The sequence below is a fragment of the Apteryx mantelli genome, chromosome 33 (genome assembly GCF_036417845.1).
Source record: "Apteryx mantelli isolate bAptMan1 chromosome 33, bAptMan1.hap1, whole genome shotgun sequence".
NCBI lineage: Eukaryota > Metazoa > Chordata > Aves > Apterygiformes > Apterygidae > Apteryx > Apteryx mantelli.
In genome coordinates this window covers 3643323-3669068 of record NC_090010.1, presented here as the reverse complement: position 1 = coordinate 3669068, position 25746 = coordinate 3643323, and the positions used below count along the sequence as shown (strand labels likewise).

The following is a 25746-nucleotide window of genomic DNA, read 5'->3' as shown; positions in this document are numbered from 1 at the left end:
GGCGGGCGCCCCTTGGGCATGATCCCGCTGCGTGTACAAGGCCCCTTTGCCTTGGGGGCTGAGCAGCACTGCAGCAAGTCAGCCGCATGCGGGCAGCTCATCTGGACCCTCTCCCCTAAAAGAGCCACCTGAGGTGACAGCCAAGCCCACGGTCACCACCTCACCCTGGATGTTCACATCGCGCCAGCTGCCACGAAACACTACCGCCAACACCGCGACGTTTCTGCAGCCCTTTCCACAGCCAACATGATCCGTAACGCGACTTAAACGTGCCCCACTCACAGCTCTCCTCGCTCGCACCCCCATTTCTTTCTCTGGCATCAGCTCCACAACACCCGGAGGCGAGCGAGGTCTCACGGGCACCGTGCTGACTCCCAGCCCTTCTGCCAAGTGGGTGACACGCAAGGAGAAACTGGCGAGACTCTCCTTCACCATCGCCCCAGAAGCCACAACCTCCAACATGCACCTTTCTCCCTGAACCGCCACCTTCACAGGGATTTTTCAGCAGAAGCAACGTGACCTGCCAGGCAGTCTCTCATTCAGCGGGAAGGGAGAGACAGCCTAAACGAGAGCCACTTTTGCAGACGAGGAAACTGAAACAACAGTAGGCAGAGCAATTCCAAATTACCCCGAGTCAGCAGCAGCTGGGACTTCCTCTACTGCCCCAGCCAAGCTGTCTCCAGCTCCTGCCTTCACACACCGCTTCCTCTGCTCCATCCCCGAAAGGCGCCTGAACCACCTTCCATTGCCAACGGCTCGAATGGAGCCTCCTGACCAACCACAGACGCAGCCCGAGCCCTTCGCGAGGGTCCCTGCAGCACCTGCCAGCATTACAAAATTAAAATGAACAAAACACTAAGATATAAGTTACTGCTTAAATTATTTGTAAAATGTCTTAGATTTTCTGTGACACGTTTTAAATACCCCCCAGGGCCCCCCACAGTACATGATCCCCAGAGGGGGCTTCAGTTCCAGCAGGGACAGACCCCACCACTAACTGGAAGTCGGTGGGGGAGGGAGCGAGGAACAGAGAAAGGGTTTCTTATCCTTTCACAGCTTCAACAACTCCGCGCTCTAAATACCAATAATAAAAGTTATAATAAAATAGTTCTTCGTGAGGCAGTGGAGACCAAACAGCCCTTTCCCTCCCCTGCAGGGGCAGCCCAGGTTTCAGGCTCGGGCAAGCAGGCTCGTCTGTACAAACTCAGTAGTAAAAAGGGCTTTACTTGGGGAGCGGGGGGAGCGGAGGGGGGGGTTCCGACGGCAGCGGGGGCGGTCGGGGTTTGTCCGTGTTGGCGGCTCTGGAGCTCACGGCAGCCCGGGGGTTCAAGTACTCGCCATACGAGTGGAAGTCGAAGGCAGAGGGTGCGGTGGGCTGCATGCCCTGCGCACTCAACAGCGAGTGCAACATATTCACTGTATCCTGGTAGTCACTGGCTTGGTTTGTGTTGTGCCCGTTGGCCCCCGTGGGACCCTTGTCCAATTTGCCGTGGGGACCCCTGGCTTTGTTGGCCTGGGGTAAGGAGAGCCCACCTGCATCTGAGCTGTGCCCTGGGAGATGGGCTGCCCCGGACAGGTGGGGATAAGGAAACTGCATGCCGGGGCCTTTGGAGCTTTTACTGATTTTGGGCTGGTGCTCGTGCGCTGCGGCTGCTGCCTCCTCTGGCAGGGGCCTCTTGCGGGAAGAGCCAGACAAACTGTAGCTTTTGTGGAGCACATTGCTCTGCTGGCTGCCGTGTTTAGAGTCTCCCGGCCGCTTGTTCCCCACATTGCTGGGGCCAGCTCCAAGCGGGACATGCAAGTGTTTGTGAGAGTGGTGGTTGTGATGGTGGTGGTGGTGGTTGGAAGAGTGGCCCTTGTGTTTCTCCTTGTGATCTCGGCTTTTGCCACTGCTCTCGTTCGAGGAGCTGTGCCTGTCTGCAGCAGCTGGCACCTTGATCCGCATTTTTATCTCCTCCTGCTTAGAGGAGAGTGGTCTGTCCCCACCTCCCCCTGCCACCGGGATCCTCAGCTTCAGAGCCGAGGCTTTGTCACTCTTTTCAGGGGCAGGGCGCTCGGGGTTCTCCGAGCCACCGATGGGGATTTTCAGGATGATTGGAGAGGGGTTGCTGTCCTGCTGGACTTCTCTCTCCCGCTGCTGTTGGACCAGGAGATTCTGCGCCGCGTAGGCATACTGAGACCGCACATTGGCCTCCATGTTCTCTAGCTGACGCTTCTGTGCCGCCAACTCCTCCGCATGCTTGGCCCGGTACTCCTTGAGTGACACCTTCGCCGACGGGGCATTCTTGCCACTCTGCTTCTGATAACCAGCGCCATCTTGCTGTAAAGGATGCTCAGCAGCTGATGAGCTTTCGTTAGTCCTGTGACTCTGGCCAGCCTCCAGCTTGGGTGGAGGATGCTGGGACAGCCAGTGCTCAGGCTGGGACATATCCGCACCGCTCTGGTCGCTGGGCGAATCTGCTGTGGCCGGCAGAGATGGCCCTGCTCCAGCAGTCGAGGACGTTGACATGCTCATTAAACCTGCGATGTTCATGTCGGAACTGTTGTTCCTGGAAATCATGTTGAGGATCGTCTGCTCCGAGAGGCTCTCGTCTTCGCCGTGGTCGTCAGCCTTCGACTTCTGGGCTGCTTGAGAGGCCTAGAATGAAAGCAGAGACCAGTGATTTAGTTTGTGCTGTCACCAGTATGGTAGACCACTAGAGAGGACAAAAGCATAAGTCATCCTCCTGGCTGATCTAACAACAGGCCTAACATCTCCAGTGACAGAAGCAGCCCAAGAGAGCATTTTACAGAGCGAAACACGCTCATTGTAAAGAACAGACACCGACAAGACGCGGCCTGATCTGCAGTGCCAGGCAGCGATGAGGAATAGCAGGGAACGGCCAGTCTGGCTGAGCCTGGATGACGTAATGGCTGAGTAGGCAGCTGGTTTGATGCAACAGGCTCACTGAGGAGTGCAAGCTCTGATTTAAAGACAGACCCATTTTGCCCCTACCTCTCCTTGCAGCCAAAGACCCTACCCAAACACAGAAGCAGGGTTACTAAATCCGTTGAAAAAGGTCTTTATAGAGTTAATTCAAAACTGATGAATTCAAATACTGAAGACACATTTTGCAGACCCACAATACTCAGATTTCCCCCCGCACACACGCCCTTCAGACACTCTCTTGTATTGTAATATCAGAGATGCCACACAGCCTCACGCACACACGAGAAATCAGAGCTTGCGTTCTCCTGCGAGCGGCAATAGTCCAGAGCAGACTCTTACCCGCCAGTTCCGAATACGTTTAAGCCGGTTGGGAGTTTTCTCAAGGATCTGCAGGAATTCGTGAGTCAGTTCTGCAAAGGAGACACAAACACAGGCAAGATGGTTAGGGACACACAGACCTGCCCATGCCCAGCAGGGCAACCCCCTGCTTACTGATGAATGGAGCTACTGATGAGATGGAGCTATTCCAGGAGGGGAAATACTGAGAACTAGTACCACTGACCACATTTAAACTCATCTCACTGTGTGCCTTTTGCCATCTCTATTGTACCATAGAAGCTGCTGCACTGGAAACCTTGGCAAGACCAGAAGCCCTTGAGTCCATGAACTGGCCAGTGGCCATGTTTGAATGGCAGACCCAGGAACAGAGATGCCAAGATAATATAAGAGCCTTTGGGGGGACCTTGCTCCAAAACTTACCATCTAAGAGCTCCAGAGTTACAGTGCCATCAACGTATTCCCACCAGTGCTTCCCGTCCGTGGAGACTGGGATCTCCCAGTTGGACCACTTACAAGCCAGGTGGATACAGACGCAGGCCACAACGGGAGGGGTGTACTGCAGGCTGAAGGTGGTCAGGTGCAGGCTGACGTCACCAGCAGGGAGAGAGAAACAGAAAGCCATGAACTCCCAAGCCTGAACCTCAGCACACACAATCGCCCGCTGAACAGACACTGCGGAAGAGGTGGACATGGTGGGGAAGGTCCTGCAATTCCTCCCCCAGTACAACCCTGTTACAGGCGTCTCTATCCTGCTCTGCCAATTCACGTGTTACTTCCCTGTTCTGCTCCAGCCAGTTTGGGTCCAGGCACCTCTGTCAGCTCAAGGCTCTGTGGCTAGTGCAGGAGTGGCAAGGCACACTGCTGTCCCGCTGCAGCCCTCCTCCAAGGGAATAAGTGAGCAGTTGGGTTATCTGCCAGCCCCTAACCTCTGTTGTGGGCTCTGTTCAGTCTGAGAAAAAACCTCAAACGTTTCCAAGTGCAGCTCCTGGGAAGCCAACATCACTGGTGAAGGGCACTGCTACCGTTCCAAGAACCGACAGTTCCAACAAGGAAGCTCCTAGGATCTGCACTCATCCCCTCATCTCTCGAGGGACACTAAGAGGAGCAAAGTCTCACATTCAGGTCAAGGGATGTTTAACAGAAGCACCATCTCTCCTTAGGGTCAAGATCTGTTTCACAGTTAAAAGCAAAGCTTGTACAGATCCACAGAGATTACACTTTTCAGAGTTATCCTGAATCTGATCTGCAGCAGGATTTGGCCTGTTTTGTATGAAAATTACAGCATGCCTCACAATCAACAGCACTTATTCTTTGATTAAAAAGCAGGTCCTAAAAATCACCTTCCTGAGAATGCACGCGCTCAGCTAGTGACCTGGCCCTTCTAGGCATTTAGGAAGGCTCTGGACTTTCCCAAAAGATCTTTAGGAAAAGAACTGAAGCTCCTGCTGTAAACAACACTGTACGCTGACTGCGTGTGAAAAGCTTCCGATTGTTTTACTACAGACAGGCTCACGTAATTCTAGTCATCGACTGCTGCAGAGCCACCTCCGGCAGGCCCCGCTCTCCCTCCAGAGCCACTTTGCATGCAACACTGTAGATTAGTGACTCAGTAGCGTTTAACAGGGAGCCTGGCCGCCTATCGAGCATTTCATGAGTAAATGAATTTGCTATGTGACAGTTCGGACGTCAATGCTGGGAAGAGTTGTCTAGGTAGCATTAAGAACAGAAGAAGTGATCCTGAACTGTTCACCACGAGGAACTCAAAGCAGACATCTGATTTGAGAACCGGGACGTGTTCAGCCCCAACAACCCTACTCTTCACCTGCAGGAACACCAGGTTCACTACATCCAGACTTCTTAAAAACCCGTGACAGCAAGTTCAGTGCAGGATTTGCCTGTTGTCACAGTAGTACACTAGTGAATCAGTCCTTTAAAGAGTGCTTTATGGAAACAGTTACACTGAGTACCCATGAGCAGTGGCAGGATGGCATTATTTGCACTTCTTCAGCATGCTCAGGTTACTTAAACATTTTTCCACCAGTGCATTGTGGAGAGACAGAGATATGCATCCATAGCTGAAAAGTCTGAAGCCATTTCAACAACATTGTACTTATCCATACACCAAGAAGTCAAACCCAGGAAATTCAGAGCAAGAAAAAACCTTCGTCCAGTCAGCCAAGGTAAGAAGTGAAGTTAAGGTACACAAATAGCCTTAACTCTGCCCCATAACGATGCCAGAAGGGAACAAAAGTTAAAAATCTGTAGCTACACCTGATAAATCTAGTTCATCGCTCAAGTGTCTTAATCACATATTTCACGGCATCACTTCAAGGCAAAATTGAGGCTATCTGGATGCATTTCTTACTTTCTGCCTGGATTTCTTTCAAGTATAACCTTAACTCATAATTCCTTGGTTTTGCAATTATTGCTGCAGGGATAAAACATGTTTCAAGGATGTATTTACTTATGTATTACTAACACAACCTTCCCTCTACACTAGTTTATGCAGGAAACCTGCAACGCAGTTCTGCTGCGAAGACCCGCAGGCTTCTGAATACAGTGCCCTTGGGAGCTACGTAGCATCTTTCAACAACAAACTTCTCACAGCAAGTTGTGGAGGTGAGCAGTTAACACCTCTCATGGACAGAGAGAGGAGGGAAACGACTTGCCCAAGGCCACGCACATTTGCTGCTCTGCCAGGGTCCGGAAATGTTTTCCAACTCTGCAGGTTCCCCTACGCTAGCAAGGGTGTGCTACTGACGGTTCAGCTATGACAGAGATGGCTTATTGCTTTTGCATCTTTACCTATAACCTGAAAATAAGTAATTCTGGAAAGTTTTGCTACTTCAACACCGACTAAGTGCTCTTTTTGCTGGCACATACTTTTTTAAATAAAAATGAAAACTTCATCCTTATCTAACCAGCACAGTTATGCTAGACTTCTTAAGCAGACAGAACTGAAGCCTAACCCGTCTTTCTCTCCCTTTTGAGAGTTATCCATCCTTTCACTTCTGCAAACTCTTCCTCAGAAACAGAAAATCTCCTGTTTCCTCAAGTTAGTCTTTTCCAAACTTTAATTCCATAATTTGCCTGAAGCTGCTAATCCAGAAAGTAACTGTTAATGCCAGAAGTCGCAATACGAGGGCTGGAATCAGCATTATAGTACAAATCCAGGTCTTACCTGACGGAACTATCCAGACCTCTCAAGGCAAAAACCTAGGTGCCTCTTTCTTTTCCAGGACTGTCTACAGGACCCTCATTCAGGCCCGACAAGGCTACCGGTTCTGTCTTGTAACCTTTGATATCTGTATTCAGCTCCTGTATTTCTTGCTTTATACTTGAGATCAGCCCTCTTTGGGTACAGAACATATTTGTGCACAATCTGCACAGCACCTAGTCCAGTGAAATTCTACTCACTGACCCCTGGGTACTAAATAAGCAAAAACATACACCTTCTCTCCAAGTCCACCCCCTACAGCTATTTCGTTTTGAACTTTCCACAGCAATCTAACTCCCTGTAAAAAGAAAGCAGTGATGTTCCACAACATCCTATTTTTACCTGCTCTACCTATATAACTGATTTTGCACTTGTTTTTATTGGAAGCTAGAAAGAACAGAAACTTTTCCTCCTGCTGAACAGGACTGTGCAATCCCCTATTGCTCACAAACTAACGAATCCCCCAGGGATCACCAGTAGCACATCTCCTCCAGATAAAACCCTCTGTCAAATATGAATCAATGGTAAATAATAACCTGTTGGTAGCCATGAAATAGGAAGTTTGTGCCAAGTCCTTGCTGGCTGAAAGAGAAAAGGAAAGAGCAAAGAGTTAGTCTGGATATCCTGAGAAACCCTATTACATTTCACTTTAAAAACCACAGGTCTTTTGTCACCAGCACAGAAAAATAAGAGAGCCAGCACAGTTTGACTAACTTCACATCTAGAGAAGCTGTTAGAAGTTACTGTACAGAGACAGTTTTGTGTTACACTGTGGTTCAGTACAGCCACAGCATCACGTCACTGACTTGCAACTCCATCTACTTTGAAATTCATTACGGTGATTAAGTTTTTTGTCAGCACCAATGACAAATGCGGCAGAACACAACAATGCATCTTCACAGCTCTTTTCTATCAAGCGCAAGTTACTTGAAGGAGCAGCCCTCTGCAGCAGAGCACTGCCAAGCCCCTGACGTCTCTTACCTCGCACTAGCTGCGTGCACTTCACCACGTGGGTATGTGGGTGGTCAATAGTGATCTCAAAGCCTGGAAGAACACAGACATATGGCCATCAGGTAACTAGCAGCGCATCCCCCGAGATCTACGAACCTCAACGTTTCCTGCTCCTGGGGGACAAGCCTGGTTCTCCCCTTCCCTCCTACAGCCCTGCTCTCCGCTCCGAGGCGAGCAGGAATAGAGGAGCGCGTTTTCCTTTATCCAGAAGACTCAAGTTCTCCATCACAAAACCTGAAGGTCACGGCTGCTGCCAGGCCTCCAAGCAGCTAAATTACTTCTGTGCTTGAAAGACCTCACTGAAAACAAAACAACTATTAAGGATTTTAAAAATAGCAGGACAAAGCCTCTTACAGCAGCTGGGAGGAAGGAGAAGACAATAGCATTTGCTCAAAGGAATTTCTGTCACCCAAAAAGCTAAGAGGAAGCAGACGTCTTCCCTTTGAAGGAGCCTACCGCATTAAAGTCAACTGAACTTAATCCTTGCTTCAGTTTCCTATTTAGTTTGTACATTATGGTTTAAAGAAAAAAAAAAAATCAAATTGGTCCATGTGTGTAACAGATTTGGCTTTTTCTGTGCAGAATATTCTAGATGAACTGTGAAGTTTAAAAATAAAAATAAAGGCAACTGGAGAACCAAACACAGTAGATCCAGAACTCGGACCCCAATTCATCCACTGGCTTGCCAGACAAATGCGTGCAAGTCATCTACACACCTGCCCCCTTTGGTCCCCTGGTAAATTAGGGATTATTAGAATCTACTTTGCAACTAAGTCAGAAATAACAAAGACCTACTGAGTATTTTAAGAAGTGAAGTGCTACATACAAACTGCCTCCCAAATTGAACAGTTACTTAAAAAAACAAAAGTTTTAATAGGGTATTTTAGAAAAGAACAAGATACTCAATCTGACAGACAATCACAGCTCTTACTGTAAGCTCCAGGCTCTATTTTCAAAAACCAAAAAACAAAGAAAACTGTGGCTGGGATAGTTCAGCTGAACGTAAAAAAAAAAAAAAAAAAAAAAAAACAGTGACCTGATCAAAATATTAACTTCAACCCAGGTTTTGTTAGACATCTCCCAGTGCAAACAGCTTCCATTCCTGGCCACTGGACTAGAGCATTATGAAGTTTAACAGCGTAACGGAGGACAGCGACCAAATGTCCGAGCAGTACAAACCTGTTAGGGAAGGGGGGGGAAAAAGAGACGAGCCACACTTTCACATTTTAATTTTTCTGAACACTGAACTTGACACAAGTTAAACCTGAAAAAATTGATATCAAAAGGAAAACACAAGGAGTGGGTGTGAAAAAGAGTTTGTTGCCTGGACTCTTGCTTTCCCACTGGCCAGCTGTGCATCTGCCCTTCAGCTGTGGAGAAGACTGTGCAGTTAAGACTCTCCGCCCTGCGGAACACTCCTGGGTCTGGGATTCGTGTGGCAGCCCGTCCGCTTTGAAAAACTTACCCAGGGTCTGCAGTATTATGCTCTCTAGAATGACCAGGTCTTGGGCTTGTTGCAGGTAAGCCTGGGGTTGAGAGGACAGGCAAGTTACTCACGATGAGGCACTCCGTATAAAGCCTGCACATTTCTAACACCCTTTCTCAGGGAGGCAAAAAAATAGCAAAGGGGAGTCTTTATGCCCCAATCTGGACTGGGGAAACTGGCACAGATTCCCTGCCAGAAAAGAGAAAGCAGAGTGCTGGGTGGACCCACTCCCCTGCTAGTTCTTGTTCTACGGGATTGTCGCTTCAGGATCCGCATTGGCCCTCTTAGTCCTGGTCCCTCAAGAAGGGTTACGTGGCACGGGATGGCTATATGAGCAGTACAGGATGGTATTTAGCTTTTTCCTTAAGCTTTGGCTCCTGGATAAAGCTTCCCCTTTTCGGCAGGGTTGGCTGCTCAGTTCCAGGTAAGACGGGCTGTCTCGAGAGATAGGGAATTGGCAACATTTCTAATAAACCCACAATTAAACAAGCGGGAACAGAACGGAATCAAACCGCACACATCATTTTCTGCTCTGCCACAGACACTATTTAATCCCAGCAGCCAACATCCACGCTCTCCTCAGAAGCTTTTAATGCAGACACTGTTACACAGCACATCTCAGTCACATTTGCAGCAGCACAGCAAAAGAGAAGAGAAGAGAGGTTGCCACAGAGCAGGAAAGAAAAGCCTTCTGCTGTACAGAAGCCAAAAAGCTCTCTGTAGTATAAGAGCAGTTGAATTGAGCTGTAACTAACCATCCTACAACACAACCACTCATTTAGAGAGTGGATACTTATGAACCTGATTTAACAAGACACTGCAGCCACGTGATCTAGTTATGTCAGCCGAACTGCACGATTCAGGATGCAGCACACTTCCACCATTCCCATTCTTCACATCTCCGCTCCTCACTTCGCAGCGCTGTCCTCCCATCTCCACACTTACCTCGCTCCTCGTGTCTGGAAGAGTTTCCTCGGGGTGCAGACAGGCATGTGCTACCTTGATTACGTGCTCCAGTTTGCGAGGCTGCTCCTCCACCTTGGCTGCCAAGAAGAGAGCCGCCGGTGCCACCGACTTTGGAGGAGAAAAACAATTTTTATTTTTAAAGATAATAAGCTCAAGATCAAAGCAAATAAGCTGGGCTAGTTTTTACGGCTAAGATAAATATTCCTTTGGGAAACAACACGAGCACGGGCAGCATCAGAGGGGAAGCGGGCCTGTGACGGCTACCGGCGGCGGTGCAGCACCCTGCCTCCCGCGGGCCCTCCCCCCGGGGCTGGGGGCAGGGGCGCACTTACGTTCCGGTGGAACTGGGTGAAGGACTGCACCATGTAGAAGCGGTGCATATACACGATGGCCGTGTTGATGGTGAGCTGCGAGCTGGCGGCACGGTTAAGGAAATGCCCCCCCCGCCGGGCAGCGCCCTCAGTCCCCGGCCCGAGCTCCCTCCCCCGCCCCGCGCCGCCCCGGCGGCGGCACTCGAGCGCAGGCTGCGCGGCCTAGCGCGGGCCGGATACACGTTGAGGCGCTGGCCCATGTCCTGGAGGAGGTTGGCGGCCTGCTGGCGGTACGAGAGCTCCTTGTCGGGGTCGAGGCCGGCGCGGCGCGAGGGGCTGCGCTCCAGCTGCTCGCGGGTGAAGTACCAGCGTCGCGCCGCCGCGCCGCCGGCCCCGCCGCCCGCCGAGGCCTCCATGGCGATCCGCGCCCGCGCGCGCACGCACGCACGCACGCACGCACGCACGCGCGCGCCTACGTCACGCGGCGGGGCCGCGCACGCGCGCAGGCCCCGCCCCTCCGCGCATGCGCGACGCGGCATCTCTCGCTCTCTTCCCCCTCCCCTCCCCCCCCCCGGCTGCAACCCGGAAGTGGGGTGAGGTGGGGGAGGCTCGCTGGGCCTTTGACCCTGCCGCCCCCTGACCTGCGACACTAGCTCGACCCATGACCCCACTCACACCCCCCGAGCCCACACTGACCTGCGACCCCAGCCCCACCTGTGACCCCTGACCCTCACTCACCTCTCCCAACCCCACACCGTCACTAGTGACCCCAGCGCTACCTATGACCCTTGACCCAAACCCTGCTGTGACCCCACTCGCAGCCCCCTGACCCAACACTGTGACCTGTGACCCCTGACCCCCCACAGGGACCTGCAACCCCAGCCCTACCTATGACACCTGACCCCAGGCCTAACTGTGACCCCACTCACAACCTGACCCCACTGCCATGACCTGTGACCCCAGCCCTACCTGTGACCCCGTTCATGACCCCAACCCTAACACCGTGACCTGTGACCCTCGCCCCCAGCCGCGACCCCTGCCCCCCCCCCCGACAGGCCACGCCAGGCCGCAGCTCTTATCGAAAGTGAGGTTTATATATAATTTATATGTACACACGCAGGAAAAGTACCGTGAGCGCCACCTCCCAGGGGCGCCGCGCCCGCCGCCCCCCCGCCGCGGCCGCCGGGCCCCAAACCGCTTAAAAAAAAAAAAAAAAAAGTCACTTCATTAGTTTTTTTGCATTTAAAAGGAGGGGGGGAGCTGCTGCCGCTCCCCCCCCCCCCCCCCGCCGGCTCTGGGAGTGGGGCAGGGGGCCCCGTCCCGGCGCCTCCCCTTGGGTCCGTTTCTCCCTTTTTTTTGTCCCCTGGGGCGCAGTTTGAGGATGCGGCAGTGGCGGCGGGGGGGGGGGGGGGGAGGAGGACCGGACCCCCCCCACCCCCCCCACTACCCCCCCCCCCAGCGCGGCCCCCGCTAGCTGCGGCCGGGGCCGGCGTTGAGGAAGTAAGTGGTCATCTCGCCCTTGCCCTTGACCTTGACGACGCCGCGGCACTCCAGCGCGTAGCCCTTGGCCGCCAGCACCTGGTAGAGGTCGGCGGTGACCTGGGGGCGAGGGGGGGGGGGGGTGTCAGCGGGGACACACACACACACACACACACACACAGACACACGCGCGCGCGCGCGGCTGGGGATGGACAGCCGGACAGCCGGACGCTCACCTGGATGCGGTCGGGCACCCCCGTGCTGTCCATGCGGCTGGAGACGTTCACGGTGTTGCCCCAGATGTCGTACTGCGGCTTGCGGGCGCCGATCACCCCCGCCACCACCGGCCCCATGTTCAGGCCTTGGGGGGGGGGAGGGGGGAAGGAGAGGGGCACGGTGTCATGGCCCCCCCCCCCCAAAATGCCTCCCCCCTGGTGCACACGCGCGTGCGAGCGGGGCGGGAGGGGTGCGCGAGGGGCAGGATGTGCACGAGGGCCGTGTGTGCAAAGGGGGGTGGTGGAGCGGGGAGGGGGTGTGCAAGAGGCAGTGTGCGCAAAGTGGCGTGCAAGGGCTGTGTGTGCAAAGGGGAAGGGGAAGGGGTGTGCAGGGGCCGGGGTGTGCAAAGCAGCGCGCAAGGGCCGTGTTCGCAAAGGGGAAGGGACTTGCAAGGGCCAGGATGCACAAAAAGGTGTGCAAAGCTTTGCGGGCAAAGGGGAAGGGGCTTGCAAGGGTCGGGGCGTGCAAAAGGGCATGCAAAGGCTGGGCGTGCAAGCGGGAAGGAGCATGCAAGGGGCAGGGGCGTGCAAAAAGGCGTGCAAGGGCCAGCACGCAGGAAGGGACGTGCGAGGCCAGCACGTGCAAGAGGCTGTGGCAGCCCTCGCTCACCGATCTTCATCTGGAAGTTGTTGAAGGAGTGCTCGTTGATGTACTTCATCTGCTCCATGAGGTGCATGGCGTAGTCGGCCAGCGCCGCGACGTGGCTCCGGCCCTCCCGGTCGTACGTGGTGTCGTTGAGGCCCGAGGCCGCCATGTAGGTGCTGCCGATCGTCTTGATCTTCTCCAGCTGCCGGTACTTCTGCTCGCTGATGATCTGGGGGAGCCGGACGGCTGCAGCAATCACCCGACCCGGCCCCGGGCGCATGCTGCCCTCGCGCCGCCCCGCTGCCACCGAGGGCTGTGGTGGGGCAAGGGGCTCCACTGCCTCTCCGGCACCCCACGCATCCCATCCCGTGACCTCCCCTGCACTCCAAACCATGGCGAACCCCATCCCATGGTGCACCCTACTCCATTGCTTCTCCAGCACCCCGCGCATCCCATCCCATGGCCTCCCCTGCACTCCAAACCATGGCGAACCCCATCCCATGATGCACCCTACTCCATTGCTTCTCCAGCACCCCATCCCATGGCCTCCCCTGCACTCCAAACCATGGCGAACCCCATCCCATGGTGCACCCTACTCCATTGCTTCTCCAGCACCCCATCCCATGGCCTCCCCTGCACTCCAAACCAGGTCAACCCCATCCCATGGTGCACCCTACTCCACAGCCTCTCTGGTACCCTGTGCATCCCATCCCGTGACCTCCCCTGCACTCTGATCCATGGTGCCTGCAGCTCCACAGCCACTCTGGCACCAGGTGCATCCTGTCCTGTGGCCTCCTGTGCACCCCAAACCATGGTGCACCACATCTCATGCTGCATCCCACTCCACGGCCTCCTGTGCACCCCATCCCACAGTGTAGCCCACTCCCCAGCCTCTCCGGCACCCCATGCATCCCATCCCGGGGCCTCCCCTGCACCCTAAACCATGGAGCATCCTGACCCGTGGCCTCCCCTGCACTCCACACCATGATGCACCGCATCTCATGGTGCTCCCCACTCTACAGCCTCTCTGGTGCCCCGTGCATCCCACCCCACACCTCGTCGAAGTCGGCGATGATCTCGTTGAGCAGCCGCAGGCACTCGACGCCCTCGTTGTTGGCCTCCAGCTCCACGTAGAACTCGGAGAAGTTGCTGATGGAGGCGAACATGACGGCCACGCACTCGCACGACTGGTAGTAGAGCTCGTCGTTGCGGCGCTCGCGGGCCAGGAAGTGCGCGGCCACGTCCTTGGGCAGGATGTTGTGCAGCAGCCGCCGGTTGTAGGCTTGCAGCTCCTCCATCTCCTCCTTCTCGCCCGTGGCCTGAGGCGGTGGGGACGGGCGTCGGGGGACCGCGTGCACGCGGCCCAGGTTGGGGGCACCCACCCCCCCCCCAATGCAGAGAACGGGCGGGCTCGTTGCACGCTCCGGCGTCGCCCCCGTCCTACCTGCAGCTTCCAGAGGAAGTCCAGGCGGGCGGTGGACTCGACCTGCTGCGCGTGCAGGTACAGCGCCAGCGCGAAGACGGCCAGGACGACGGGCGTCACGTATTTCAGCGCCACCTTCCCCTCCGCCGCGCTGGGGGCACAAGGGCAGCCGCCGTCCCACTGAGCCGGGGGGGCCGCGGGGCAACTGGGGGGGGACGGACGGCCCCGCTGCCCCAACCCCGGTGGCGCCACCCCGGGGGTCCCTGCTCACCATTCGCCCTGGGTGCCGTTGAGAAGGGGCCTGCGGAGAGAGGAGCCGGGCTCAGCGGGACGGGGGCGGACGGGCAGGGAGGGGGGACGGGGGGGATGGGGATGATGGGGACGGGGACACTCACAGCGCGTTGGCCACCACCAGCAGGTCGTAGTTGTCGAAGAGGGCAGCCTGGGGCCCCTCGGCCAGCAGCAGGTAGGTGGCCCCCAGGGCCACCATGAGCAGCAGCTTGCCGATGCTGCTGATGTGCAGGAAGACGGAGCAGGCGAGGAGGCTCAGCACCACGCTGTAGCTGAAGTACTGCCGGGACAGAGGCGGCCGGGATGCGCCGGCGAGCCGCGCTCGCGCCCCGGGGACCCCCCCACCGGCACCTGGCGCCCGTGCAAGACCCTGCACCGGCAGGGACTCACGCCGGCACCCGTGCAAGACCCCATGACTGCAGGGACCCACATCCTGCACCCATGCAAGACCCCATGCCTGCAGGGACCCACATCCTGCACCCATGCAAGACCCCATGACTGCAGGGACCCACATCCTGCACCCATGCATGACCCCATGCCTGCAGGGACCCACGCCAGCACCCGTGCAAGACCCCATGATTGCAGGGACCCACATCCTGCACCCATGCAAGACCCCATGCCTGCAGGGACCCACGCCAGCACCCGTGCAAGACCCCATGATTGCAGGGACCCACATCCTGCACCCATGCATGACCCCATGCCTGCAGGGACCCACATCCTGCACCCATGCATGACCCCATGCCTGCAGGGACTCACGCCGGCACCCGTGCAAGACCCCATGCCTGCAGGGACCCACATCCTGCACCCATGCATGACCCCATGCCTGCAGGGACCCACGCCAGCACCCGTGCAAGACCCCATGATTGCAGGGACCCACATCCTGCACCCATGCAAGACCCCATGCCTGCAGGGACCCACGCCAGCACCCGTGCAAGACCCCATGATTACAGGGACCCACATCCTGCAGCCGTGCAAGACCCCGCAGCGGCAGGGACTCACGCCGGCACCTGTGCATGACCCCATGACTGCAGGGACCCACACTGGCACCCTGCACCCATGCAAGACCCTGCACCCACAGAGACCCACACCCTGCACCCATGCATGACCCCATGCCTGCAGGGACCCACACCAGCACCCTGCACCCGTGCAAGACCCTGCACCTGCAGGGACTCACGCCGGCACCTGTGCATGACCCCATGACTGCAGGGACCCACACTGGCACCCTGCACCCATGCAAGACCCTGCACCCACAGAGACCCACACCCTGCACCCATGCATGACCCCATGACTGCAGGGACCCACACCAGCACCCTGCACCCCTGCAGGGCCCCATGCCAGCACCTTGCACCCATGCAGGACCCTACACCCTGCAGGGACCCACACTAGCACCCTGCACGACCTCACACCCTGCAGGGACCATACCAGCACCCTGCACCCATGCAAGACCCTGCACCGGCAGGGACCCACACCCTGCACCCATGCAGGGCCCCATGCCTGCAGGGACCCACACCCTGCACCCCTGCAGGGACTCATGCCTGTAGGGACTCACACTGGCACCCTGCACCCATGCAGGACCCTGCACGCTGCAAGGACCATAGCAGCACCCTGCACCCATGCAAGAACCTGCACCTGCACCCATGCAAGAACCTCGCACCCCCAGGGACCTGCACCGGCACCCCTGCAGGACCCCACACTTGCGGGGGACCCGCGCTGGCCCCCCGCACCACCACAGGACCCTGCCACGGGTGCTCACCTCGGGGAAGTGGCAGGCCAGGGCGTCGCGGTGGCAGGGTGCCGCGGCGGCGCCCAGCGAGTAGTTGAGGGCGCGGAGCTGGCAGGGCCCCACGGCCGCGGGGGTGACGTTGAGCTCGCGGGCGGCGCAGTCCCGCAGGGCCACCCGGCTGCAGGCGAACTGCGGGGAGGGGACGGAGGGGTGAGCGGGGCCGGCGCGGCCCCCGGCGCCGCGGCCGGCAGCCGCCCCCGCCCCGGCGCTACCATGTTGGCGAAGGCGGCGACGAAGACGAGGAGGATGGCGAAGACGCCGATGACGGTGCTGTGGGCGCGGGACTGGACGATCTTGCGGGAGAGCCGCTGCAGGGCGGCGGGGAAGAGCTGCGGGGCGAGAAAGGGCCCCCCGTTACGCGGTGCGCCCCGTCCCCGTCCCGTCCCCGCGCGCCCGCCGCCGTACTCACGGTGACGCAGGAGTAGACGGCGCACACGAAGAGCACGGCGGCCAGGAGGACGAAGATGCAGACGTAGATGCCGAGCATCAGCGGGGAGCTGCGGGGAGAGGCGGGCGGTGAGCGCCGCGCGCGGGGTTGGGGGACGGGACGGGACGGGACGGGACGGTGGGCGCCGCGCGCGGGGGGGGGGGGACGCGGGACTCACCGCGGGAACACCACGAGCTGGATGCAGCAGATGAAGCAGAAGACGAGCAGGGTGCAGGCCACGTAGCCGCCGAAGCGGTCGTCCACCTTCTTGGAGTACTGCATGGACAGAGCGGGGTTAGCGGGGACGGAGGGGACCGCGGGGACGGGACGGGACTAGAGGGGGACAGGATGGAGGGAACCACGGGGACAGGATGGGACAGAGGGGGACCACAGGGATGGGATGGAGGGGATGGAAGGGGACCACAGGGATGGGACAGGATGGAGGGGGACTGGATGGAAGGGACTACAGGGATGGCATGGGACAGAGAAGGATGGAGGGAACCACGGGGACAGGATGGGATGGAGGGGGACCACGGAGACGAGATGGACAGGGATGGAGGAAACCATGGGGATGGGATGGAGGGACAGGGAGATGGGACAGGATGAAGGGGAATGAGATGGAGGGGACCACATGGACAGTACAGGATGGAGGGGGTCGAAGGGGACCACAGGGACAGGACGGAGGGGCATGGGATGAAGGGGACCACGGGGACAGGATGGGATGAAGGTGGATGGAGGGGACCACGGGGACAGGATGGAGGAGGAGAGGATGGAGAGGAGCATGGGGACAGGACGGGACAGAGGGGGACCACAGGGACAGGATGGGATGGAGGGGGACCACGGGGCTGGCCCCACACCTTCTTCTCCAGCTCGGGCGTCTGGAAGGTGAGCAGGAACTTCTTGACGTGGTCCTTGCGGAGCTGGTCGATGCTGCGGGCGTCGATGGCCCGGCTCAGGAACTCGTCCACCTCGTCCTCGGGGTTCAGGGCCTCCTGGGCGCTGCGGCTGGGGGCAGAGGCGGGTGAGGGCTCCCCGCGGCGGGTGGGGGGGGGGGGGTCCGGCCACGGCGCCCCGCGGTGCGACCTCACCCGGGGTCCCCGGCGTGGGGACACTCACTTGTCCTTGCTGGAGTCATCGATACCCTGGGGAGAAACAGGGGAGATGGTGGGGGGGGGGGGTTGTCAGGGACACCTGCAAGGATGGGGGGGGCCCCCCAAGGGTGACAAGGATGGGGGGGGACATCCCCAGGGTCACCAAGGATTGGGGGGGGACATCCCCGAGGGTCTCCCAAGGCTGGCAAGGAGGGGGGGGGGTCCCCAAGGCTGCAAACGGAGCAGGAGGGAACGTGGGGGGTCCCTGACACCAGCAAGGATGGGGGGGGTCCCCCATGGGTCTCCCAAGCATAGGGGGTTCCCAAGGGTCTCCCAAGCATGGGGGGGGGTCCCCAAGGGTCTGCAAAGAGAGGACAGGAAGGGTGCAGGGTGCCCCGATGCCAGCAAGGATGGGGGGGACCCAAGGATGCAGCCGGGAGGAGGAAGCAGACGCAGGCACCGATGGAAACCGCAGCAAGACCCCCCCCAATGCCCGGGGACCCCCCCCCCCCCCAAAATTGCTCACCATCTGCCGGAAGGCCTTGGAGTCCTTGGTGCGGGAGAAGGAGCGCTCGGGCACCCAGCGCGGCGCCAGCCCCTCGGCCGAGTTGGCGCGCGCCCGCTGCAGCTTGGCCAGGATGGCTTTCTCCTCCTTCTGTGGGGCGCCGCGGCCGTGAGAGGGGCAGCCCCCGGGGAGGGGGGGGGGATGCCGGCAGCCCCCCCGGCCCCGCGGCGGCCCCCCAACCCCGACTCACGCGCTTCTGGCTGCAGCCCACGATGAGGAAGGTCTCGATGTTGTGCTCCTTGAGGTAGGCGTTGCGGTCGCCGCCGTGGCCCGGCTCCACCTCGTAGTCGCCGTTCAGGTACTGCAGCGTCGCCCACGTGATGTGGATGCGCCTGGGGAACGGGATGGAGGGGGGGAAAATAATGCGCTGAGCATCCCCCCCCCCCCCCCCCGGCACCGTGTGCCCCCCGCGGCGCCGCCGCCCCGCTCACCCGGCCTTGCCGCCCGCCTCCATGTGGTTGGCGAGAGTCACGTCGTTGGACCAGACGTCGAACTGCCACTTGCGCAGCCCCAGGACGCCGCAGTGCACCCGCCCGCTGTGGATGCCCACGCGCATGTTGACGTTCACCCCCGTCACCTCGCGCACCAGCCTGCGGAGGGGCACCGGCACCGCGTCACCCCGACGGCGACGGTGACGGCGGGAGCCCGTACGTGCCGCTGCGGCACCCGCAGGGACCCGCGCCGAGCCAGCGTGCACGAGGGCCGTGCACGGGCACCTGGGACGTGCGTGGCCTCACCGGGGCTGTGCACAACCCAGCTGGGGCTGTGTGCAGGCACCAGAGACGTGCACAACCCAACCGCAGCCATGCACAGCCCAACCAGGGTTGCACCGGCACCAGGGACATGCACAACCCAGCTGGGGACATGCACAGCTCAACCAAGGTTGCACCAGCACCAGGGATGTGCACAACCCAGCTGGGGACATGCACAGACACCGGAGATGTGCATAACCCAACCGGGGCCATGCACAGCCCAACCAGGGTTGCACCGGCACCAGGGACATGCTCAACCCAACCGGAGCCATGCACAGCTCAACCAAGGTTGCACCAGCACCAGGGACGTGCACAACCCAACCGGGGCCATGCACAGGCACCGGGGACATGCCCAACCCAACCACGCTTGCAGCGGCACCGGGGCCGTGCCCCAGGGACGCCGGCGCGCCCGGCCCCACTCACGAGATGGCCTCGATCATGTCGACCCCCATCTCCACGCAGCAGTGCGCGTGGTCCCCGCGCGCCTCCGGCAGCCCCGACACGCAGTAGTAGCAGTCGCCCAGGATCTTGATGCGCAGGCAGTGGTTCTCCTGGAAGGGGGGGAACGGGCAGGTCAGGGGGGGCCCCGGGGCCGCCCCACCAGCCCCCCCCCCAGCCCCGGCCGCTCACCGCCGCCAGCTTGTCGAAGCGGGCGAAGAGCTCGTTGAGCGTCATCACCAGCTCCTGGGCCGTGCACTGCGAGGCCAGGCTGGTGAAGCCCTCGATGTCCGCGAAGAGGATGCTGCCGGAACGGAGAGCGTGGGATTTGGGGGGGGGGGGATGACGACATCGCCCGCAGCCCCCCGTGCCCCCCCCACCCCGAGCGGCCGCCCGCGCCGTACCTGACGTTGTCGTGCTTCTGGATGTAGATCTTGTGGAACATCATGTCCTCCTTCTTGGTGTTGATGTCCTCCTTCATCTCCATGGCCACGTGCTGGGGCAGGACCGAGAGCAGCAGGCGCTCCTGCAGCCCGGCACGGCCCCGTCAGCGCCGGGACGCCCGGCGTTCCCGGGAGCCCCGGCGTTCCCGGGAGCCGGCTCACCTGCTGCCGGTTCTCCCGCTGGAGGTGCAGGCGCGCCTGGATGTAGCCGCGGGTCTCCTGGAAGGCCTGGCGCTGCGACACCTCGGCCGGGTAGTGGGTGCAGACCCCCACGACGTTGGTGCACAGGAAGATCAGGGCGTTGGCGCTGAGCTGGCGGCGGAGGCAGGCTCAGCCCGGCACCCCGGCACCCCGCCGGCTCGGACCCTGGGGTCTCCCGTCCCCGCGGTCCCCATGCACACACACGGCAATGCCCAATGCCACCAGCGCGCCCGCAGCCTCCTCCGCGCCCCGGACCCCCGGCTCCGCTATGGGGCAGCTCCCGGGGGGCTGCGGGCAGGTGTCCCCGGTTCTGCACCGCACGGGACCTGGGGACCCAGGGCAGGGGGACCTGGGGACACAGGGGGACACAGGGGGCACAGAGACCCAAGGACCTGGGGCGGGGGGATGCAGGGACCCAGGGCAGGGGACATGGGGACACAGGGGGACACAGGGACCTGGGACAGGGGGACATAGGGGGACACCAGGACATAGGGACCAAGGGCAGGGAGACATAGGGACATAAGGGGCCATGGTGACCTGGGGCAGAGGGATGCAGCAGGGGACATGGGGATCCAGGGCAGGGGGGACACGGGGAGCAGGGGAGGGGGACGCTGCACTGGGCCAGGCCCGCGGGGGCCCTTCGGAAGCGGAGGAAGCCGGGGCAGGGGCCGGGAAGTGGAGATGGCTGCGGCGGGAGCGCTGCGGTTTCCCCCCTCCACGTTCCCCATCCCCTGGGACCGCGGCCAGGGATATTTATAGTCCGGCTCCAGCAGGGTCCGGAGCCGGAACAGCCCCCCCCTGCCGCCGTATCGCATCCCGGCCCGCGGCCGCCCCGGGTTATCCCGCGCCCAGGGGGCTTTGCACCGGCCCCTTCCCGTGCCGCCGGCTCGGCCGGGCCCCGCGCGCCTCCCCCCGCGGCGGCGAGCGTCCTCGCGCGGTGCCCCGAGGGGCCGGCACGTGGCCCCGCGCCGCGGCCAGCCGGGGCGAGGGTGACGCCGCCGCCGCCGCGCGGGGCCGTGCAAGGGCAGCCCGCAGCGGCCACGTCCCCCGCGAGGCCGTGCCGGGGCCTGGGAACGCACGGCCCCGGAGCAGGCCGCCGGCCCTTGCACGCGCGCGTGCAACACGGCCATGCACCGACCCCGGTGCACGGCGCGGCCCCGTGCTCGCCGGGGAAGGGGGGGTGCACGGACAGCCCCATCCGCTCGGCACCCTGCCACGGCCCCGGGAGCACCCACGGCCCCGGGCACCCATCCGGCGCAGGGGGGCCGCCGCGGGGTCCCGGCCCCCCCTGCCCTCTGCCCTCCCCGGGGGTTTCCGGCGGCCCCACAACGGGGGCTTTGTGGGCGCCCCCGCGCCGGCCCACAATGCAGGGCTTGTGCGCGGCCCCCGGCCGAGACAAGGGGCCCTTTACCCCCCGGCCGGGGCCGCGGCGCCCGCGGGACCCCCCTCGCGCCGGCTCCCGTGCCTGGCCGGGTGGAGGAGGGAGCCCTTCCGGCCTCCAGAAGTTTCCAGAGCCAAAAGAAAAAAAAAAAAAAGAAAAAAAAAGAAAAGAATTTTTTTTTTTTGCAGAAATGGAGATTCTGCCAATTCTGCAAACGCCGGCGCCGCGGGAAGCTGCTCCCGCATGCCGGGCTGGGAGCCGGGCAGGTGCCGCCGGCGTGTCCCGGCAGCCCGGCGCCGCGGCCCTACCTGCTTCCAGAGGAAGGGGTCGGCGGCGTTGCGGTGCCAGGAGATGCCGAGGTGCAGGGCGGAGAGCAGGGCGCCGGCCAGCACGGCGGCCCGCATGCGCACGGGCAGCAGCGTGTAGGTGATGTAGATGAAGAAGATGCTCCACCAGACGCCCTCGGAGGCGCTGCGGGGGGCCGCGGCCAGGGTGCCCAGCGCCTGCACCCCGGCCAGCAGCCCCAGCACCACGTAGCTCACCACCCACATGTAGTCCTGGGGGAAGGCGCTGCGGCTGCACAGCACCATGAGGAGCAGGAAAAGGGCCGTGGCGCCGGCCAGCGCGGCGGCCGCGGGCACCGGCGGCGAGCCGGGCAGGCACTGGAAGAGCAGCATCACCCCGCACACCAGCACCAGCACCCCCATGAGCACCGTGAGGCTGCTCTGGTTCATCTGGAAGAAGTAGCGCTGGTAGAGGCGCTCCAGCTTGGCCGACTGGAAGCGCTTGGAGCGGAAGACCTGCAGGACGCGCCGCCAGCACTCGCCGGCCGACAGCCGCTCGCCGGGCTCCTTGGGCCCCTTGGCCTCGCCGTCCTCGAAGGCCAGGTCGGCCGGCTTGAGCCCCAGGTCGCCGGCGGCCCCCTTCTTGCCGTAGTGGTCCTCCTGCCAGGTGCAGCGCAGCCCCGGGGCGGCGCGGGGCGGCCCCCCGCCCCGCTCCATCTCAGGGTCCTGCAGGCAGCTCATGTAGCGGGGGCCGCAGAGGGAGGCGCGCGGGCGCTGCTGCCCCTTCTTGCCGTTGCGCTCGCCCCATGCCGTCTTCCGCTCGTCCACCTTGGGCACCAGGATGCCGCTGAACCACGACATGCTGCGGGGCAGGCGGAGAGGGGGAAGGAGGGAGGGAGGGGGGAGACGGGGGGGCTCAGTGTGGGTCCCGCTCGCCTGCACCCCTTAGCATGCACCAATGCATCGCCCACCCTGGGGGGGACACAGACCCCCAAGCCACCCCCCGGCCACGCACTGCACAGGGCGGCAGGACCCCCGGTGCCGTGGGCACCTGCCCCACGGTGCTGCAGCCCCACGGAGGGGACACCCCGCGGCTGCGCTTGGAGGGAGGGGGGGTGTCCCTCGGGGGGGGCCCCCGCGGCCGCCCCGAGCCGCGGCCGCGGCCTCCGCGAAGCTGGAGCAACCTCCGGCTTCCCGGCTCTGTTTGTCTTGAACGGCGGCCAAGGGGCTCCACCGCGCTGCCGCGGCCCCGGTGGCACCGGGACACCCGCGGCCCGGCCGGGACGTGGCAGCCGCGCACGGAGCCGAGGGGACGCGGAGCCGCGGAGCCCCCCCCGGGGCGGGGAACCGGCCCGCCGCCGCCGCCGCCGGCTCCGCCGCCCCGGGGCCTGGGAAAGCGGCGGCCGCGGGCAGCCGCCGCCGCCGCGCCGCCCCCGGGGCTCGGCCGAGCGCCGCCGCCGCCGCCGCGCCGGGCCCCGGGCGCCGCCGCGCAGCGCAGCGCAGCGCAACGCAGCGCCGCCGCCGCCGCCCCGGGCACCGAGCCGCGATCCGCCCGCCGCCCCGGTGCGGCCCCGGCCCCGCTCACCTCCGGCTCCGGCCCCGCCGCCCCGGCACGTCCCCGCCGCCGCCGCCGCCGCCTCCCGCTGCTACACGCCGCGTCCCCGCCGCTCCATCCCGCGCCCCGGCCGGGCCCCCGGTCCCGGCCCGGCCCCGGCCGCAGCCCCGGCCCCGGCCCCGGCCCGCCCCGGCCCGGTAACCGCCCTCCCGCCCGGATCCGCTCCCGGGCGCTCCCGGCCGGCGGCCTTAAAGGCGCAGGCGGCGGCGGCGGCGGCGGCCCGGTGCGGCCCGGTGCGGCGGGGGAGGCGGGGGCGGCGCGCGGGGGCGGCGGGCGCGCGCGCGGACAGGCGGACACGGGCGCACCGGCGCCGCCGGACACTGCGTACCGGCGCGTGCACACACACACACACACACACACACGCAGGCACGGCACGGCGGGGACACACACGCACACAGCCCTGCGCACCCCCTTGCACGCGCACACACTCCCCTTGCACGTGCACACACACACACACACGCACGCACGCACCACCTCCTTGCACACACACACACCGTGCACACACACTCCTACGCCCCCTTGCACACACACGCCTGCCAACACCCCCCCTTGCACACGCACGCGCACCCCCTTTGCGCGCAAGCACCCTGGTGCTCAGCAGGGCACACATGCACGCACGAGCACGTGCGCCGACCCATGGGGTCGCAGGGGGCCTGCTCGCACGCACGACCCCCTTGCACACGCATAGACCCTCTTTGCACACACCCACGCACAAGTGTGTGCACCCGCACAGGGTTACAGGGGACGTGCGCGCGCGCGCACACACACACACACACACACACACTGCTGCCAGCAGGCCATGCACGTACACGGGTGCAGCGCACACCCCCTCACACACCCCCTCGCACACTCACCCCCAGCAGCACACACACACACACACACACACACACACACACACCTGTGGGTGCAGCGCACACCCCCACCCCACGCAGGGTCTCCCCAGCCGAGGCGCCAGCCAGGCGCCAGCCCCGCACCCCCGAGCCAGCCCTCACCGGGGGCCACCCCAAGCCCCCGGGGGCACCCCACGGCCCCCAGGGGCACCCCACGGCCCCCGGGCACGGCGCCCGCACGCCAGGCCCCTGGGCAGGTGGGAGCCGCGGCGCCCGGGGCCTGCGCGGCACCGGCTGGCAGCAGGAATGCAGGCCACGTCCTCCGGGGAGACGAGATTAATGATTAATTACCAGCGACTGCTGCCGTGTCCCCAGTGCGGGAAGTCCCCGTCGGGCCCGGGGGGGCTGGAGGGCGCAGCTGGGGCCGGGCGCCCCGGGGCCCCGGCAGCTCTCCGGGCGGCCGGGGCTTCCCCCCTGCCCAAATCCCCAGTTCCCGCTTGGGCGGGATGAGGGCAGGGGCCCCGCGCGGCTCCGGGGAGCAGCAGGATGTGGGACGCGCCGAGCGGGGCCCGCGGGGACGCCGGCGTCACCTGTCCCCGCCGGGCTCCCCGCGTGCAGCCCCGAAGGCGCCGGCCCCGGCCAGGCCGTGCCGGCCCTGCTCCCCGCGTTATCAGCCAGGCCCGGAGCTCCCTGGATTAATTATTACAGCCGCCTTTTCCTCCTGGGTCCGGCCCCGGATCTCGAGGTCCCGGCACACATTAACCAGGAGGCGGCACCACGCAGCAGCGGCGGCGGCAGCTCCTGCTGCAGAGAGGGAAACTGAGGCACGGGGCGCCTGGGGAGCCAGGGAAGGGGACGCTGCTGGGCCCTGCCTGCCATCTCGCCCTGTCCCGGACCGGATCCTGGCTATGCCGGGGCTCCGCAGGCCGGATCTTAGCCATGCAGGAGCTGTCTGGGCCTGAGCCTGGCTGCATCACGGCTCCCCGGGCCTGATCCCAGCCACGCTGGGGCTCCCTGAGCTGGATCCTGGCCACACTGGGGCTCCCTGCACCGGATCCTGGCCATGCTGTGGCTCCCCAGGCTGGATCTTGGCTGCACTGGGGGGTCCCCGGGCTGGATCCTGGCCACGCTGGGGCTCCCGGGCTGGATCACAGCCACACTGGGGGTCCCCAGGCCAGATCCTGGCCACGCTGGGGCTCCTTGGGCCAGATCCTGCCCGCGTCACCCCTCGCAGCAGCAGGCCCCGGTGCTGCTCCCTCCATTGATCCAGCCCTGCCGCGAACCGCATTGCTGCAGCAACGGCAGCGCCGGGGCCGGGCCGGATCCAGCCGCCTCCGTGGGCGCCCCGGGGTCAGGGAGCACGGGGTGCATGTGTGCGCGCACGCGTGTGTGTGTGTGCATGCCGCAGCGGGCACACGTGTGTACATGTGGATGCACATGCGTGTGTAAGTGCGCACACCCACGGCCGTGCGTGTGCACACGTGGCGCTTGTGAGCACACACGTGCATCTGCGTGTGCACACACACGTGTGCGCGTGTGCAAGCCGATCCCGGGGTAGGGGGCAGCAGGACCCCTGTGAGGGGGCACCAAGGTCCCCCCCACACAGAGCACCCCCCCCCGCGA

General features: G+C 62.3%; 2 protein-coding genes across 3 annotated transcripts; both read right to left on the bottom strand.

The window, feature by feature from the left end:
• Positions 1-861: 861 nt before the first annotated feature.
• CCNT1 (cyclin T1) lies at positions 862-10680 on the bottom strand. Its single transcript, XM_067314240.1, has 9 exons — positions 10500-10680; positions 10281-10362; positions 9928-10056; positions 8962-9022; positions 7467-7529; positions 7022-7067; positions 3689-3852; positions 3269-3339; positions 862-2638 (listed from the first exon to the last, which is right to left on the bottom strand). The coding sequence occupies exons 1-9, from the start codon at positions 10673-10675 to the stop codon at positions 1223-1225; spliced, it is 2208 nt and encodes a 735-aa protein (XP_067170341.1). The 5' UTR covers positions 10676-10680; the 3' UTR covers positions 862-1222.
• Positions 10681-11703: 1023 nt separating this feature from the next.
• Positions 11704-24639, bottom strand: ADCY6 (adenylate cyclase 6). 2 transcript variants are annotated; one of them, XM_067314232.1, is made up of 22 exons: positions 24475-24639; positions 21703-22540; positions 19975-20124; positions 19774-19895; positions 19562-19673; positions 19355-19482; positions 18611-18769; positions 18370-18511; positions 18141-18269; positions 17640-17665; positions 17381-17528; positions 16702-16799; positions 16506-16593; positions 16309-16425; positions 16067-16225; positions 14418-14593; positions 14294-14323; positions 14044-14173; positions 13655-13918; positions 12624-12828; positions 11975-12099; positions 11704-11858 (listed from the first exon to the last, which is right to left on the bottom strand). In XM_067314232.1, the coding sequence occupies exons 2-22, from the start codon at positions 22537-22539 to the stop codon at positions 11730-11732; spliced, it is 3474 nt and encodes a 1157-aa protein (XP_067170333.1). In that variant the 5' UTR covers position 22540; positions 24475-24639; the 3' UTR covers positions 11704-11729. The 2 variants fall into 2 exon arrangements, with proteins under 2 accessions (XP_067170333.1, XP_067170332.1); XM_067314231.1 differs by lacking the exon at positions 24475-24639 and adding an exon at positions 23264-23336.
• Positions 24640-25746: the final 1107 nt, after the last annotated feature.

Excerpts from the sequence above, each read along its gene's own strand:
- CCNT1 (XM_067314240.1), bottom strand. The coding sequence starts at position 10,675 with ATGGAGGCCTCGGCGGGCGGCGGGGCCGGCGGCGCGGCGGCGCGACGC. Across the intron at positions 10,057-10,280 it reads TCACCCAGTTCCACCGGAAC|TCGGTGGCACCGGCGGCTCT; the intron begins GTAAGTGCGCCC and ends TCTCCTCCAAAG. Across the intron at positions 7,068-7,466 it reads GTGCACGCAGCTAGTGCGAG|CCAGCAAGGACTTGGCACAA; the intron begins GTAAGAGACGTC and ends TTTCTCTTTCAG.
- ADCY6 (XM_067314232.1), bottom strand. The coding sequence starts at position 22,539 with ATGTCGTGGTTCAGCGGCATCCTGGTGCCCAAGGTGGACGAGCGGAAG. Across the intron at positions 17,666-18,140 it reads CCAAGGCCTTCCGGCAGATG|GGTATCGATGACTCCAGCAA; the intron begins GTGAGCAATTTT and ends GTTTCTCCCCAG. Across the intron at positions 14,594-16,066 it reads TGGCCTGCCACTTCCCCGAG|TACTTCAGCTACAGCGTGGT; the intron begins GTGAGCACCCGT and ends CTGTCCCGGCAG.